The sequence below is a fragment of the Bubalus kerabau genome, chromosome 20 (genome assembly GCF_029407905.1).
Source record: "Bubalus kerabau isolate K-KA32 ecotype Philippines breed swamp buffalo chromosome 20, PCC_UOA_SB_1v2, whole genome shotgun sequence".
NCBI classification, from domain to species: domain Eukaryota; kingdom Metazoa; phylum Chordata; class Mammalia; order Artiodactyla; family Bovidae; genus Bubalus; species Bubalus kerabau.
In genome coordinates this window covers 13436473-13451391 of record NC_073643.1, presented here as the reverse complement: position 1 = coordinate 13451391, position 14919 = coordinate 13436473, and the positions used below count along the sequence as shown (strand labels likewise).

The 14919-nt window shown below is 43.5% G+C and overlaps 1 protein-coding gene across 2 annotated transcripts in view; it reads right to left on the bottom strand.

The window, feature by feature from the left end:
• Positions 1-2523: 2523 nt before the first annotated feature.
• The window catches only part of OXSR1 (oxidative stress responsive kinase 1), a 90283-nt gene continuing 77887 nt past the window's right edge, over positions 2524-14919 (bottom strand). For both annotated transcript variants that reach the window (XM_055558503.1, XM_055558504.1), the window contains exons 13-18: positions 13141-13287; positions 11476-11540; positions 9224-9276; positions 7161-7229; positions 5651-5715; positions 2524-5245 (exon numbers count right to left, since the gene is read on the bottom strand). In XM_055558503.1, the coding sequence (XP_055414478.1) occupies positions 5171-5245; positions 5651-5715; positions 7161-7229; positions 9224-9276; positions 11476-11540; positions 13141-13287 (474 nt within the window). In that variant the 3' untranslated portion in view covers positions 2524-5170. The remainder of the gene's footprint in view (positions 5246-5650; positions 5716-7160; positions 7230-9223; positions 9277-11475; positions 11541-13140; positions 13288-14919) is intronic.

Genomic DNA, 14919 nt, shown 5'->3' with positions numbered 1-14919 from the left:
GAGGGTGTCTATCTCAAGTCTCTTCCAAATTTGAGAATGACTCTGAATATTTATTTATTTGGCTGTGCCATGTCTTACTTGCGGCACACAAGAGCTTTGGTTGCAGCATGTGGGATCTAAGTGCCTGACCAGGGGTGGAACCCGGGCCCCTTGCATTAGAGCTCAGAGTTTTAGCCACTGGACATCCACACCAGGGAAGTGCTAAGAATGACTCTAGTAAATACAAACATGTGGCAGGAGTTCTGGTCTCTTGTCTAGGATGTAAACAGCTTAGCAGTTGTCACTTTGTTCTAGCAGGTAGAAAGCTGGACAAACTGAAAAATCAACAATTCTTCTTAGATCCATCAGAGATGAGGTCACAGGGCAAACTGCTGTCCCTCGAATTGGAGCCAGAAAGTTAAATACAGAGAATGACAACTTCTCGGAGCAAACCCCCACAAACTCAGACTTCCACAGGAATCAGTACCACATTAAGAAAATCTGACTGTAATCGACAGACTGCTTGGAGGCTCGGGGTAGATAGGTCAGAGGACAGTCAACACAGTGTTTGAGAACAGAGGTGCAGGACTGAGAACACCTGACTTCACTGTGCGGTACTGGCAAAAAGATCACATAGATCAGCAGAACAGAACAGACAGCCCTGAAAAAAACAGACTCAAAGGATCTTTGACAGAACACTGGCAATACAATGGAGTAAAGATGGTCTTTTCAACAAATGGTGCTGGGATACCTAGACACAATAAAGTGAGTTAGTTTTCTAGTATGAAAGTTATATTTATACTATAGCCTCTTAAGTGTGCAATGGTATTCTAAAAAAAATATACGTACCTTTATTTAAAAGTACTTTAGGGACTTCCCTGGTGGTCCAGTGGTTAAGTCTTTGCCTTCCAATGCAGGGGGTGTGGGTTTGATCCCTGGTCAGGAAGGTTAAGATCTCACATGCCTTGAGGCCATAAAAATCCAAAACATAAAACAGAAGCTATATTGTAACAAATTCAATAAAGACTTAAAAAAAATGGAAAAAAAAAATCTTAAAAAAAGTGGGCAAAAGACCTAACAGACACCTCATCAAAGAGTATTCACAGATGGTAAAGGGGCATAGATACTCAACACACTGTCATCAGGGAATCAGAAATGAAAGCGAGACACCATACACATCTAGTGGAATGGCCCAAACCCAAAACCGTGACAACGCCGAGTGCCTGTGAGCACATGCACCAAAAGCGGCTCTCAGTCACTGGTGGGAATGCAAAATGCCCGAGCCACTTTGGATGGAAGGTGGGTTCCTAGAAAAAGACTACTTTTACCATAAAACATGCCAGGGGGCTCCTTGGTATTTCCTCAACCGAGCTGAAACTCATATACACATATTAACAAAAACATGCACAAAGGTGCTTAGAGCAGTTTTATTCATAACTGTCAAAACTTGCACACAGCAAGTGAATGGAGTAATAAACCGTGGTACATCCAGACATGGAATACTAGTCAGCACTGAAAAGAAATGAGCCATCAAGCCACAGAAAGGCATGGAGAGGCCTTAAATGCATATAACTGTGTGAAAAAAACCTGTTCTGAAAAGGCTGCATACTTGTAGGACAGTGAGACTATTCTCTGAGATCATAACGATGGGTACATATCATCATCCATTTGTCCAAACCCATAAAATATACAACAGCAAGTGAACTCGAAGGTATTCTATGGACTTTGGGTGATAATGAAGAGCCAATGTAAGTTGCTGCGCCTGTGTGGGGCCAGGGAGTATATGGAAACACTGTATACTTTCTGCTCCATTTTTCTGTGAAATTAAACTACTCTGAAAGATAAAAGTCTACTTTAAAAAAACAAACCCATAAAACGCGTAGGGTAGATGAGCTGATCCACAGGAGGAATCCATGAGCTGTGGCGCTGAGCACTGGCTACTACGAGTACGCAGAGGTGAGGAACCCGGCTTCTGGACAAGACCTGATCTTGCTAAAGATGATGGGCAAGTGGAGAGGCTTTGTTTACTCTTGCCCCTGCCCTGACCCCCACATACACCATGGTCACTTTTGAGTAGTCGGCACCTCCTCCTCTGTCTCCACACAACCTGTTTACCTTAAAAGGAAATTCAATCAGCCATGATACAATCAACTCCCAAGGTCCCAGGACCTGAGCCCTGAGTTACCAGGACCTACCCCAAAGCAGTCCTGTCAAGGCTCAAAGACCACCTCTGGGGCAGGAGTTACTTACCCAGCAGGTGAAGAAGGGCTGGAAATGGGAAGAGGTTCAGCCTGGCTCTGAACTTTCCAAAAGGGACTCCCAAAGACTTGAATCTGGTATTTTAGCTCACCAATAGCATGGGCAGAGGTAAACAGAAAAGGTCACTGAGAGGAGCTGCTTCCGCCACCCTAACACACTTCCCTGGGCAGATCGCTCTCTCTGGGGATTTCAGCTTCCCTGTTTGTACAATGGCTTTACGTTGTTTATTAATACACCTTTTCACTTCCTGCTGCTCCCATCAACAGTCACCAAAGTGAAGCATCCTTACACCACCACAGACAATTTATTCTTTATTGATTAAAAATGAATGAAACATGCAGCAAAGTACAAAGTCAAAAAAAAAAAAGGGAGGGGAAGTCAAATATTTTACATCTTCCATAATCTAGCGTATGTCATAAGGAGGAACCTCCATTTATTGATACACCATTATTCTGTTCTCCAGATTATTAAGAGTGTCAGCTGGCTCTAGGATTTGGTTCACAACTTAAGCAAAATATCCCAAACAAATCCATGAATCATTTAGAAAGACCGTAACATTTTACAAATAGCATTGGCACATGTTACCTTGTGCTAAGTTAGTCCCTACCCTAGGACCCAGGAGATCCTAGGGATCTAGGGAGAGAGGTGTATCCTGGACCACCACTCCCAGGAAGGAGAGAGACTGCTCACTAGGTCACGTGCTGTCTCACCTGCGAAGTTTCTGTTCACTCACTTTTTTTCAGCATCACTGCACATGCCAGCAAAGGGAGTCCACCATACATCATGCAGAAGAAGAAGTAACACTGTCCTGGGGCTTGGTGTCTGGCTCCTAATTCCCAGCAGGGCAAAAGATGAATGGAAAAGAAAGAGAAAGCCCCAGCCCACTTCAGTTCAAAGGTCATGCCTGTCCCACTGCAGCTCACAGGTAATGGCCAGCAGGAGAAACTGAACAAGGAGATGGGCTGCTGCTTACTTCCAGCCTGGGCTTTTGATCACCTCCAAAAGAAACCTAGAATAGTGATGCCACTACCCTCTGGATTCAGAAATAAGCAGACTATGAGGGCTTACTTGAAATGAAAATACAGACTCTAAGGTAAGCCCCTAGTCTTGTGCCAAAGGGGACACTACATCTTTTCCATAAACTTATTCCTACCTTCCTGTCCTTTCCCCCTCAACTCTCTTCTAAGAAAAGAAAAAAGAAAGGCTAAATATCTGTCCATCAAGCTGATCAATCTTCTGTCTCCAGGCTCAACAGGCTCCCTCCTTTCACCAATCCTGCCAGGACTCTGGCATCTGATCCTCTGATCTACTTTCCTCCCAACCCTCTCATCCCAAACCACCCCCTCCCTTCCTCTCCAACACCCACTCCTTTCCCAACATGCCTTTGTATCCAGGGCTGGTGAAGAAAGCCCACGGTTAAAACTACGAACTCAGAATGAAATTAAAACTGTAACAAGTCAGTTGTGGGGAAAGCTTTCAGAGGTGCTCCAAGAAAAAACTAGGTAAAGCAATCTTGTTATTCACAGACCAACGAAGATGGAAAGGGATCGACTGATTCTGTAAGAGGCAGCTCTCCCCTTTCCATGGGGCCAAAGCCCATCTTTTTTGTGTTGTTTTAAGGCCAGATTGAGGATCTCTTTCATTTGTAAAACTTGTTAGGGCTAATCTGCAGTTAGATAAAGGCTGACTGTGAAACAGTAGGAAAAAAAAAAAAAAATCAACCCCACTGGTGATTCACATATTGCATTGAGTGCTCTTTTTTAAACTTAAAGAATAATTTATATTATTTCTGTAGAAAATCAAATGAACACTGTCTACTCATAAATCCTAAAAGTCACGGCACATGTGGTTTCACGTTCCATCTTGGGTCAGGTTCAGCACACAGAAGTGTGGACCCCCTCCTAAGGGTCAGTGCAGGAGAGGGGGCAGAAGGCAGGCCTCTTTGGCCTAGGGCGAGTCTCCTTTATTGCTGTAGAAATCTCAGCCTTGCATTTCCTCATGACTCGGAGGCCAGGCAAATTGATTTTCATGGGAGGATCAAGGAGCAGTTTTTCTTCAGTTGTTTAAGAGCTGAAATAAATACTTCCACACTGATATGAGTTATGATTTTTTCCTGTTCAAAACACCACTGCTGGGGTAACTCTCGTTTATAAGCCGTTACGTGATTTTTTTCCCTAAAAACAGTCCAAAGTTCCGTTTTGAAGGGTCCGATGGCTGAAGTTCGACTACAGTCAGATGTTTTGCACCAGCTGAAGTTAAGGCGAGCAACCCTTTCTGGAGCAAGTAATGAAGAGGGGTGCCTGAGAGCAGCTTCAGCAAAACGCTTAGAAACATCAACAAAACAAAACACAGTTTAGGTTGCCTCCTTCTGAGGCTGTGCTTTTTCCTAACGAAGGTTGCTAGAATTCATATCAGATACCAAAAAAAAAAAAAAAAAAAAAAATCACTAAACTAAATTCTCTGGGCTCCAGCTGAACAATCAACTTTTAATTGCTACTTCAGTGGTAAAGAGATATCCCAAGAGGCCCACATCCCGTCCGGTGTGGGAGAACAAGCAGGATGAGGAGGCCCATAGAGCTGCTGCTTTCCCCCAGCGCCATCACTGGAGTAAGGCAAGATGAGCGACAGACCTCCCTCCTGGGCCTTGAGGCGCCCGGGCCACTTCTTAGATGGAGGAAGACAGGGGATGCGTGCAGTAAGTTTACTAACGGAACTCTTTAAAAGGGATGCTGGCCACTGGTGATCCAACTTTTCTTTCCCTGTGGGAAAAAGCAGGGATGATGGCAGGAAAAACATAAAAGAAAGACCTCTAAAGCTCCTAGCTGGGAGGTTTGTTGCTGGGTTCTTTGGCAGTAGTGGGTTTAGGCCAACAGAAGCAACAGAGACACGCATGTGTGGAATCTCCTTCGGCTGCCTCTTCCAGGGCTGTGTTTTAGCTGATGCTGAGCTGGGCAAATCCTATTAGTTTACCATCATCAGGAATATCTGAGCCTTCGACACCAGATGCCTAAGAACCAAACAAAATGAGAAGCTGTGGTTATTCAGAAACAAAATTGCAGGTAATAATTAAAACTGACATGGAGATTGTAGGAGAGAGGGCAGTTGGGGAAAGGTCCCTGGAATACAAACAGGAGGCAGATAAACGTGTAGGTGGAGTCTAGGTACAAAGGTGGAGTCAGCCTGACAATCTGTTTTGAGAATAAACAGTTGAGGGCTTCGGGTAGGAGGCTTCCTGGGAGGGAGAGGGGAAGGGAGCCCAATGAAGAGCGACATCAGCCCAGGGCATGGGGAGGCTAAACAAACAATCACCAGACTTGATTATTCTCATCACTCAGGGAATATGGAAGCTGGTCTGCAGAGGCTGCTGGTGTGTAAAAGTGAGACAGTTTAACAAGAAGGAAGGGATGAATACCAGTTTGAAGGTGACGGATCGATTTGACTGGGGTTCTTCCACAATCTTCTGCAAATTAGCTGCCACTATAATCATAAAAACAGAGAAAGTAATCAGAAGTTACGTAAATCCACATTTTAACCATATGTTAACAACTTAAACAGTAGTTCACAATCTCCGACATACAATCAAAATGTAAGCAGAAAGATAAATCGCTCCTAAACAAGAGGTGTTTTAAAATACAAGTCCAAGTAGCACAAATAAATCTTACCATTGTCAAATTAACTTTCTTTAAGATGCTGTATTAACTAAGGAACGACACTGCAGTTAAAGAGGTAGGACTTGCCTATTCATGGGCCAGAAAGCCCTGGAACAGGAATCAGCCAACTATGTATAAAAATGACAGAGACACGTGTACCCCAGTGTTCATCACAGCACTGTTTTTAATAGCCAGGACATGGAAGCAACCTAGATGCCCATCGGAAGACGAACGGATAAGAAAGCTGTGGTACATATACACAATGGAATATTACTCAGCTATTAAAAGGAATGCATTTGAATCAGTTCTAATGAGGTGGATGAAACTGGAGCCTATTATACAGAGTGAAGTTAAGTCATAAAGAAAAACACCAATATAGTATATTAACGCATATATATGGAATTTAGAAAGATGGTAACAATGACCCTATATGTGAGATAGCAAAAGAGACACAGATGTAAAGAATAGACTTTTGGACTCTGAAGGATAAAGTGAGGGTGGGATGATTTGAGAGAATAGCATTGAAACATGTATATTATCATATGTGAAATGGATGGCCAGTCCAGGTTCGATGCATGAGACATGGTGCTCAGGGCTGGTGCACTGGGATGACTCTGAGGGATGGGATGGGGAGGGAAGTGGGTGCAGGGTGGGGAACACATGTATACCCATGGCTGATTCATGTCAATGTATGGCAAAAACCACTACAACATTGTAAAGTAATTTGCCTCCAATTAAAATAAATAGATTTTTTTAAAATGACAGAGACTGTTCATGGTTCACAAGGCCTACACTATTTACTATCTAGCCCTTTACACATCTGCTGACTTGCCCTACACCATAGTCTTTTCCTTCAGAAACATGTACCTGTGGCCTGACTGTGCCTGTTCTTACTTCCTGCTTTTTTTTAGGACTAAATCTATAATGACTTTTTCTTACCTCTTGGCTGCCCAAGGACAGAGTTCATCCTCCAAAATGGATTAGATATGGCCAAGCTTACTCTAACTTGTGACTTCTGTCATCATTTCTACGATCTCCCAGAGACCTGGGTAAACTTTCACTCACTATCATTGGGGGTAACAAAGCAAATTCAGAAGTGAGATTTTTCTTTTTTGTAAAAAAGAACTATCCCCAATACCTCCTATTTCAACAAAGCCAAGAACCATTCCTAGAATCATTCGACCTACTCAGTAGAATCAAGGCCTGATTTTATAGATCCTAAGGATATAGGCAGAGAGACAAGGGCACAAGGGCAGAGCACAAAGTAGTTACCTATGACTAAATCCCTTCCATCAACGAGGCCGGCAGAAATGAGTTCCTGAGAGACACCCTCTGCTGTATCTGCAAAGACAAAGAAGAAAGTGCTCCATTTTCCTGTGCATGCATGTCCCTGCCAATTCCAAAGCAGGTCCGGCACGGCCAGACTAAAGCTAGCTGCCAAATCCAGAGACCCAAGGTGGTGGTGGGGGGGCCTTCTTCCACACAAAGGTTTTTCCTACCACTAGGATTACCTCACAGAGAAGGCAATGGCACCCCACTCCAGTACTCTTGCCTGGAAAATCCCATGGACAGAGGAGCCTGGTAGGCTGCAGTCCATGGGGTCGCTAAGAGTGGGGCATGACTGAGCGACTTCACTTTCACTTTCCACTTTCATGCATTGGAGAAGGAAATGGCAACCCACTGCAGTGTTCTTGCCTGGAGAATCCCAGGGATGGGGAGCCTGGTGGGCTGCTGTCTATGGGGTCACACAGAGTCAAACATGACTAAAGCGACTTAGCAGCAGCAGCAGGATTACCTCAAGTGAGGGACTATCAGAGGTCGAGCTAGAGGACGGAACCTGGATCAATCAACCAGATGGCAAGTATCAGCTCAGTGTAAAGATAACATCCTAACGATGGCATGCCTTAGACAGGGTCTTGCCTTTGTCAGCAGAGCGCCTGACAGTGATGCTGCAGAAGAAACTGCTAGTCTGAGGGCAACCTGGGCCCAGCCCTGTGAGCTTAGGGATGTGACGCTGTGCGGCACATCTGGGATAATAACACACAATGATTTAGTCCCAATTAAATCTTTTTTTTTTTGGCCACACTGCGAGGTTTGTGGGCTCTTATTTCCCCGACCAGGGACTGAATGTGTGCTCTTGGGAGTAAAAGTGTTGAATCTTAACCACTGGATCACCAGGGTATTCCCCTCAATTAAACCTTAATTTTAATTTTAACATTAAACATTTAACAAATTTTAATCACTTTTCTTTGGGGATCACACTCTTAGTTTTTTTTTCTTCCTTTTTTCCCCCTAAAATCATTTTCTTCTGTATTCTGGTAGGCTCTCCTTCACATCCAGTTATCCCAGGTTGTACTATCTGAGTACATACAGTCTATGGGCATACAACTAGAAACTAAAAAGATGAGGAGAGAGTACCATCAGTTAACCTCATCTCTAACTGACTCCTTCCCCAGGCCTGAACACTAAGCCCTCAGAGGGAATGAGAGGGCCTCTGGGGAGGGGCTGTGCACATACTTGTGCCCACGACCCGTGATGTGAATGAGGACCTTAAACAGCGACTCTGCCTGGCTTTAAGACATAAATGAGATGCGTCTCTGTACATGTGCATTTGTCCTGTGTTCTCGGCACTTCAGTGAGCTGCTCATGAGACCGAGGCAGCGGGAAGACTGAGCGTGCACACAGGACAGACACCAATAGCTGTGAGCCATCTCGCAAATACGAATTCTGAGTAACAAAGGTAAGAATGAAGATAATAAACCTTGTCCCTGGGAGAAGTTCATGGACAGAAACTATGCGTGACGGGGCTTGGCTTCAGCTGGGAGGGAGGGGACTGGAAGCCTTGCTGTTTCCTTACTGTCAAGGAGTACAAACATGCTCAGTAATAAGAGCCGGAATTTGGCACACCGGCACATCCGAGTCTGAAGTCCATCTACACCTCTTCTCAGCTGTGGGAACCATAACCAGTTACTTCACCCTCTCTAAACGTTAATTTCATCATCTATGCAATGGGGACAATAATCTTTCCTTAGGGGCCATTTTGAAAATTTAATGAGATGCTGCTTAGCACCACGTCTGCCATAGTAAACTGCAGCTATATTTACTACTGCTTGTATTATATTTTCTAAATGAGGTAGTTGTAAAAAAAAAAAAAAAAAAAAAAAAAAATTGCGTTTTTATTTTTTTCACACGTACCCTCAACCTTTAGGCCAGGAACATTTTTATCACCCTTTAAGAGGAAAATATATCTGAAGGACAGAAACTTCACACACAGTTTCTTCAAATGACAAATGAGCAGTTATTTTGTTTTCAATATTTTGATTTTGATGCCTCACCTCTCCCAGGAGTAAATTCAAATCGAATATCATTTAGTTCTTTTTTTGAATTCCTATGGAAGAAAAAAAACCGTGTAAAATAAATTTCTGCATTTATACATTCAGAGTCTGCCTACATATATCGGGAAAGCTATGCCAAGAGAAAGATCTTTCTGTCCCAAAGACCAGATGATCTGTCCTAACGAGCTCACACTGAGGGCTCAGAGCAAACAACTCAGAGTGATCATTTATTAATAGCTGTCCTACAACTCTTTTAATCTAGGTCCTTCACTGGTCAATATATGCCCACTCTCATCCTTACACCCAAGAAGACCGTATTAAACTAAGAAGGATATATGAAAGAGCACAGGGAGGTGTGACTAAAATGAGAGGCGGCTCTTTTCTTCCTCATCTCCACTCCTACCCCCCACACCCCCCGACCGAGGACAGTACCTTGCCCACCAATGGGGATCAGTCTGAGCAGACTCATAGGATGAAATACGTGATGCGCCCTCAATTCCACAGGGGTTCAGAGGAGAAGGATAAAGAATATACAGACTGGGATAATGAGGAGAAACTTTAGAAATACTAGTAGTTTTTTTAGATAGGATGTAATGGACAGGAAGGCTTTGAGAATGGAGAGAAGACGGGGACAGGAATGGGGTCCATACTGGCAAGAGAGTTAGCATAAGGCTCCAGAAATTAAAATGTGACTGACGAGGGATAGTTACAGAGATCGCTCACCACACCAAGTACTGAGATTAACCAAGCTCCCTGGAGGTTCTGGTTAAAGGAGAAATTAGAATACCATGCACAAAGGCAGATGTGCCTGATCACTTAGGACCCAAATCCATTTTATCTAAATGATGTAGAGGGCGTAGGTCTATCTGACACATGTTTGACGTTACTAAAATCGTGCTTAAAATACAGCTCCCCAAATTCCACACAACCTGCCCAACAGGGATTTTCTCCCTCTCATTGACTCTCTGCACTTGTCTACATGGACTTATACTTCGCTGCATATCTACTACTAAAACTTGCTTTTAGCTATGCTAGTTCAGTTAAGTACATAATAAAAGTCAACTTCCAACACAGACTTGATTATTGCATTTCATTTTCTCCTTTCTCAGTGTCTTAGCACAATAGCTAATAGTGCTGTAGTCGGCTTAATACGTAATTGTTCAATCTATTCTTTCTGAAAGCTAAATAAAATTAAGGCCAAATGTTCAGTATCACTTTTGTGATGTGACTGTCATGCCAAGTACAAACACCTTCAAAGATAACAATGTGCTAAACTGAACTTCAAAGTCTTCATCAATGAGAGTAAGACTCTAGCCTCCTCTTCCATAAACAAGTCTGGAACACAGTCCATTAAAAACCACCCTTCAAAAAGCTAACTGCATCACTTACAAGCATCCTCTCCCCTTCTGAAGCATATGTCAAGTAGTATTTCATACTCTCTATTAACTGATCTAAGATTTTAAAACAAAATTTTTAAAACAGACAAGTAGTATTCTTTGTACACAATTAAAATAGGATGAAATTACCAAGACATTGTATGATCAGAACTATCTGGGTCCAGGTATACAGAATAGGCTTCTATAAAGAAAAGGTAGCCAAATCTGCTTTCTTCACATTTATGGCGTAATTCATTGCTCCTAGTGGTAAAATCAAAACATTTTCCAAAGGGACAATAACAGAGTTTGGGACTGAGATGGACACAGTGCTATATTTAAAATGGATAACCAACAAGGACTTATTGTATAGCATAGGGAACTCTGCTCAATGTTATGTAGCAGCATGGATGAGAGACGGTGGTATGGGGAAAGAGCACTTCCATGTACACATATGGCTGAGTCCCTTGGCTGTTCATCTGAAATTATCACAACATTGTTAATTGGCTATATACTGCAATACAAAATAAAAAGTTCAAAAAAATAAATAAAAATCTGAATTTTAACCATCTCTCCAAAAAATAAATAATTAGTTCAAAAAAACCCCAGAACATTCCCCAAATAGGTCTTGCTGCCTCTGCTCTAATTATGGTCATACTGAGATGACTAGGAATTCACATGTGGAAAGAGGAGTGAGTCAATGGTAACTCAGATCCTCACACTACTGCTATTATATCTGAGGGAAATAACACACCCAAGAGCAAACACACACAGTTCTATCCAGTTACTCTCAGGCATGCACTACGAGAAGGAGTAGCTTCCAAAGAGAAACCAGCACATTCAGAGTATTTAGAAAAGAACAACAAATGTCTTACTTACCGTAATCTTAGTACTAGACTGATTGGGATCCTGGTTTCTTGGGAACCTGCTCCTGAAGACAGAGCCTAAAAAGCATTGAAAGGTATAAAGTCATTGCCTGGAGTATTAAGTGTGGTGGTGACTGATGCTCGTCTAGAGATGAATCGTCCATTTGGCAGCAGTTTTCTTCATCTCCAGGTGTGGGCATCCTAGTCCCCAGGACTCCCTGCTGTGGGAGGACATGCACCCTAAGGCAGCAGCAATAGCTGGATGTCAGTTGGAGTCAAACACAATTGGAAAGATCACTGTCAAACCTACATGAAATGCCACACACAGTCACATTCCAATTTTGCGTTTTTCAGACCTCTGTTCCCCTCTCCAAGAATGAAGAACAAGACACTGGGTTCTTCCCTTTAAAAAACCTGGCATTGGCCACACATCTGTAGTAAGGTCTAAACTGGCTGCTGCTCAGGAAACCACCCAACCTGGAGGTTCCAGATCTTTAATCCTCTGAAAACCACAGAGCTGTCCCTTGCTTACTGGAGGATATACGTTCTATTTAGGCTGTTCATAAAATGAATCCAATCTTTTCATCAGTTTTCATAAGATGACTGTCTCCTTTCCCATATGATGGGCAGAAATGGAAAGCTTGGGCAAAGGAAAGGTTAAATGTAGTCAGGACTCTAGTCTGGAAGCACTCAGAGCAGTGGTCTCCAAAGGCAGAGCACTGCTGGGACGCAGATGAAAACATCTTAACTTCTGTATTTATTTCTTCCTACCTGAATTTTAGGAAAAAACAAAATAAAAACACTGCTACTGTCTAATAAACGCGTAGACTCTGAACTCGTACTCTCCTAACGAAGCATGTCGCAGACAGTACTGCGCTTTCCCAGGGGAAGAGCGGCGGCTGCACAGCAGCGGCGGGGCAGTTCTCAGGGGGCCTTCACTCCCTCAGCACTCTCAGCGCCTTCTGATTCAGTAAGGTCACGTGCGCCTGACTAGGTGGATTCACACATCACTTTATGACATTTTAATAAAATCAACCCCCACAAAACTGACAGGTATCTTAAAAAGAGCAATGCAGGAAAACCATGGTTTGGAGATAGTATTAACAAAGGTGACAGAAGAGCTAACAGTGCTCCTCAGTGGCAGCTGCATTCTAAACTTAAGCATATAAGGATATAATAAAAAGCTGACAAGACAGGAGCCCTTCTCATTCGGTCCACTGTCCAAGCAGCAGACACTGTTACGAGAGGGTTTCACTGCGACAGTGTGCACGCGTGTCTCGCCCAGCCTCCAGTGGCACTCCTGGAGCTCTCTAGGTGGTCCCTCAGGTGCCTAAGGCCGAGCAGTGGCATACCCCCTGAGCGGCTCCCTCGGGGGTAGGGGCAGGCGTTGAGACCGGAAGAGAGGAAGGAAGCTGACAAGAAATTTCAATCCCCCACACTATTGCTGTTTGGGACATTTTCATCATTAACTTATTTTGGTGCTCAAAAAAAGAACTGTGTGATCCTTGTTAAACTCTCTTATCTGCATACATGTAAAACTGTGAGAACAGAATTTCTAACTTGTTTCAAAATCTACCAGGACATCATCCTTAGTGCACAAGGTGGTGTTCCACGCTAGCCTCCGCCTTCTTCCTCCACCCAAAAGGCTGACCGCAGAAGAAAGCGGTCCCTGCTGTACCTGAGCTGCTATCGCTGGCTCCGCAGTGGGTGGCAGGGAGACTTGAGTGGGTTGCGCAGGCGTCGGCCCTGCTGGCTGAGGTAGATGAGCAGAAATCTGTTCTGGAACTTGGAGTAAAGTACCCACAGGATCAGTTGTGGAAAATAGCTGTAACAAAAACACAAGCAGTGCTGTGTAAGCTGAGAGGAGAGGGAGGTGGGCCTGCTGACAGGCAAGCAGTGTAGGAGGGGCGACCTTTTCAAATAGTTCTTGTGTAGTGAACTGGCCCATCTCTGCAACCTCAGTACACCTCTTTAAAATGGAAGTAAAATATGTCTACGCTCTTCTGTTTTTAAGAACTTTTGAGGTGTAAATTTCAGTCAGTTCAGTCACTCAGTTGTGTCTGACTCTTTGTGACCCCATGGACCGCAGCACGCCAGGCCTCCTTGTCCATCACCAACTCGTGGAGTCCCCCCAAACCCATGTCCATTGAGTCGGTGATGCCATCCAACCATCTCATCCTCTGTTGTCCCCTTCTCCTCCTGCCCTCAATCTTTCCCAGCATCAGTGTCTTTTCAAATGAGTCAGCTCTTTGTGTAAGGTGGCCAAAGTATTGGAGTTTCAGCTTCAACATCAGTCCTACCAATGAATACCCAGGACCAATCTCCTTTAAGATAGACTGGATGGATCTCCTTCCAGTCCAAGGGACTCTCAAGAGTCTTCTCCAACACCACAGTTCAAAAGCATCAATTCTTCGGCGCTCAGCTTTTTTTATAGTCCAACTATCACATCCATAAATGACCACTGGAAAAACCATAGCCTTGACTGGACGGACCTTTGTTGACAAAATAATGTCTCTGCTTTTGAATATGCTGTTTAGGTTGGTCATAACTTTCCTTTCAAGGAGTAAGTGTCTTTTCATTTCATGGCTGCAATCACCATCTGCAGTAATTTTGGAGCTCAGAAAAATAAAGTCAGCCACTGTTTCCCCATCTATTTGCCATGAAGTGATGGGACCGGATGCCATGATCTTAGTTTTCTGAATGCTGAGCTTTAAGCCAACTTTTTCACTCTCCTCTTTGACTTTCATCAAGAGGCTCTTTAGTTCTTCTTCACTTTCTGCCATAAGGGTGGTGTCATCTGTACATCTGAGGTTATTGATATTTCTCCTGGCAATCTTGATTCCAGGTTGTGATTCCTCCACCCCAGCGTTTCTCATGATGTACTCTGCATGTAAGTTAAATAAGCAGGGTGACAATATACAGCCTTGACGTACTCCTTTTCCTATTTGGAACCAGTCTGTTGTTCCATGTCCAGTTCTAACTGTTGCTTCCTGACCTGCATACAGGCTTCTCAAGAGGCAGGTCAGGTGGTCTGGTATTCCCATCTCTTGAAGAATTTTCCACAGTTTATTGTAATCCACACAGTCAAAGGCTTTGGCATAGTCAATAAAGAAGAAATAGACATTTTTCTGGAACTCTCTTGCTTTTTCGATGATCCAGCAGATGTTAGCAATTTGATCTCTGGTTCCTCTGCCTTTTCTAAAACCAGCTTGAACATCTGGAAGTTCATGGTTGACGTACTGCTGAAGCCTGGCTTGGAGAACTTTATGAGTTGAGGTGTAAATTTATGTCCCACAAAATCCACTTATTTAGGTATACAACTCAATAGTTTTTAGAAAATTTATACTTGTATAAATATCTCTACAATCAGGTTTCAGCATTTCCATCAACTCAAAAAATTCTCCTGTGTCCATTTATAGTGAACTCCTGCTCCCACATCTAGCCTTCGGCAACCACT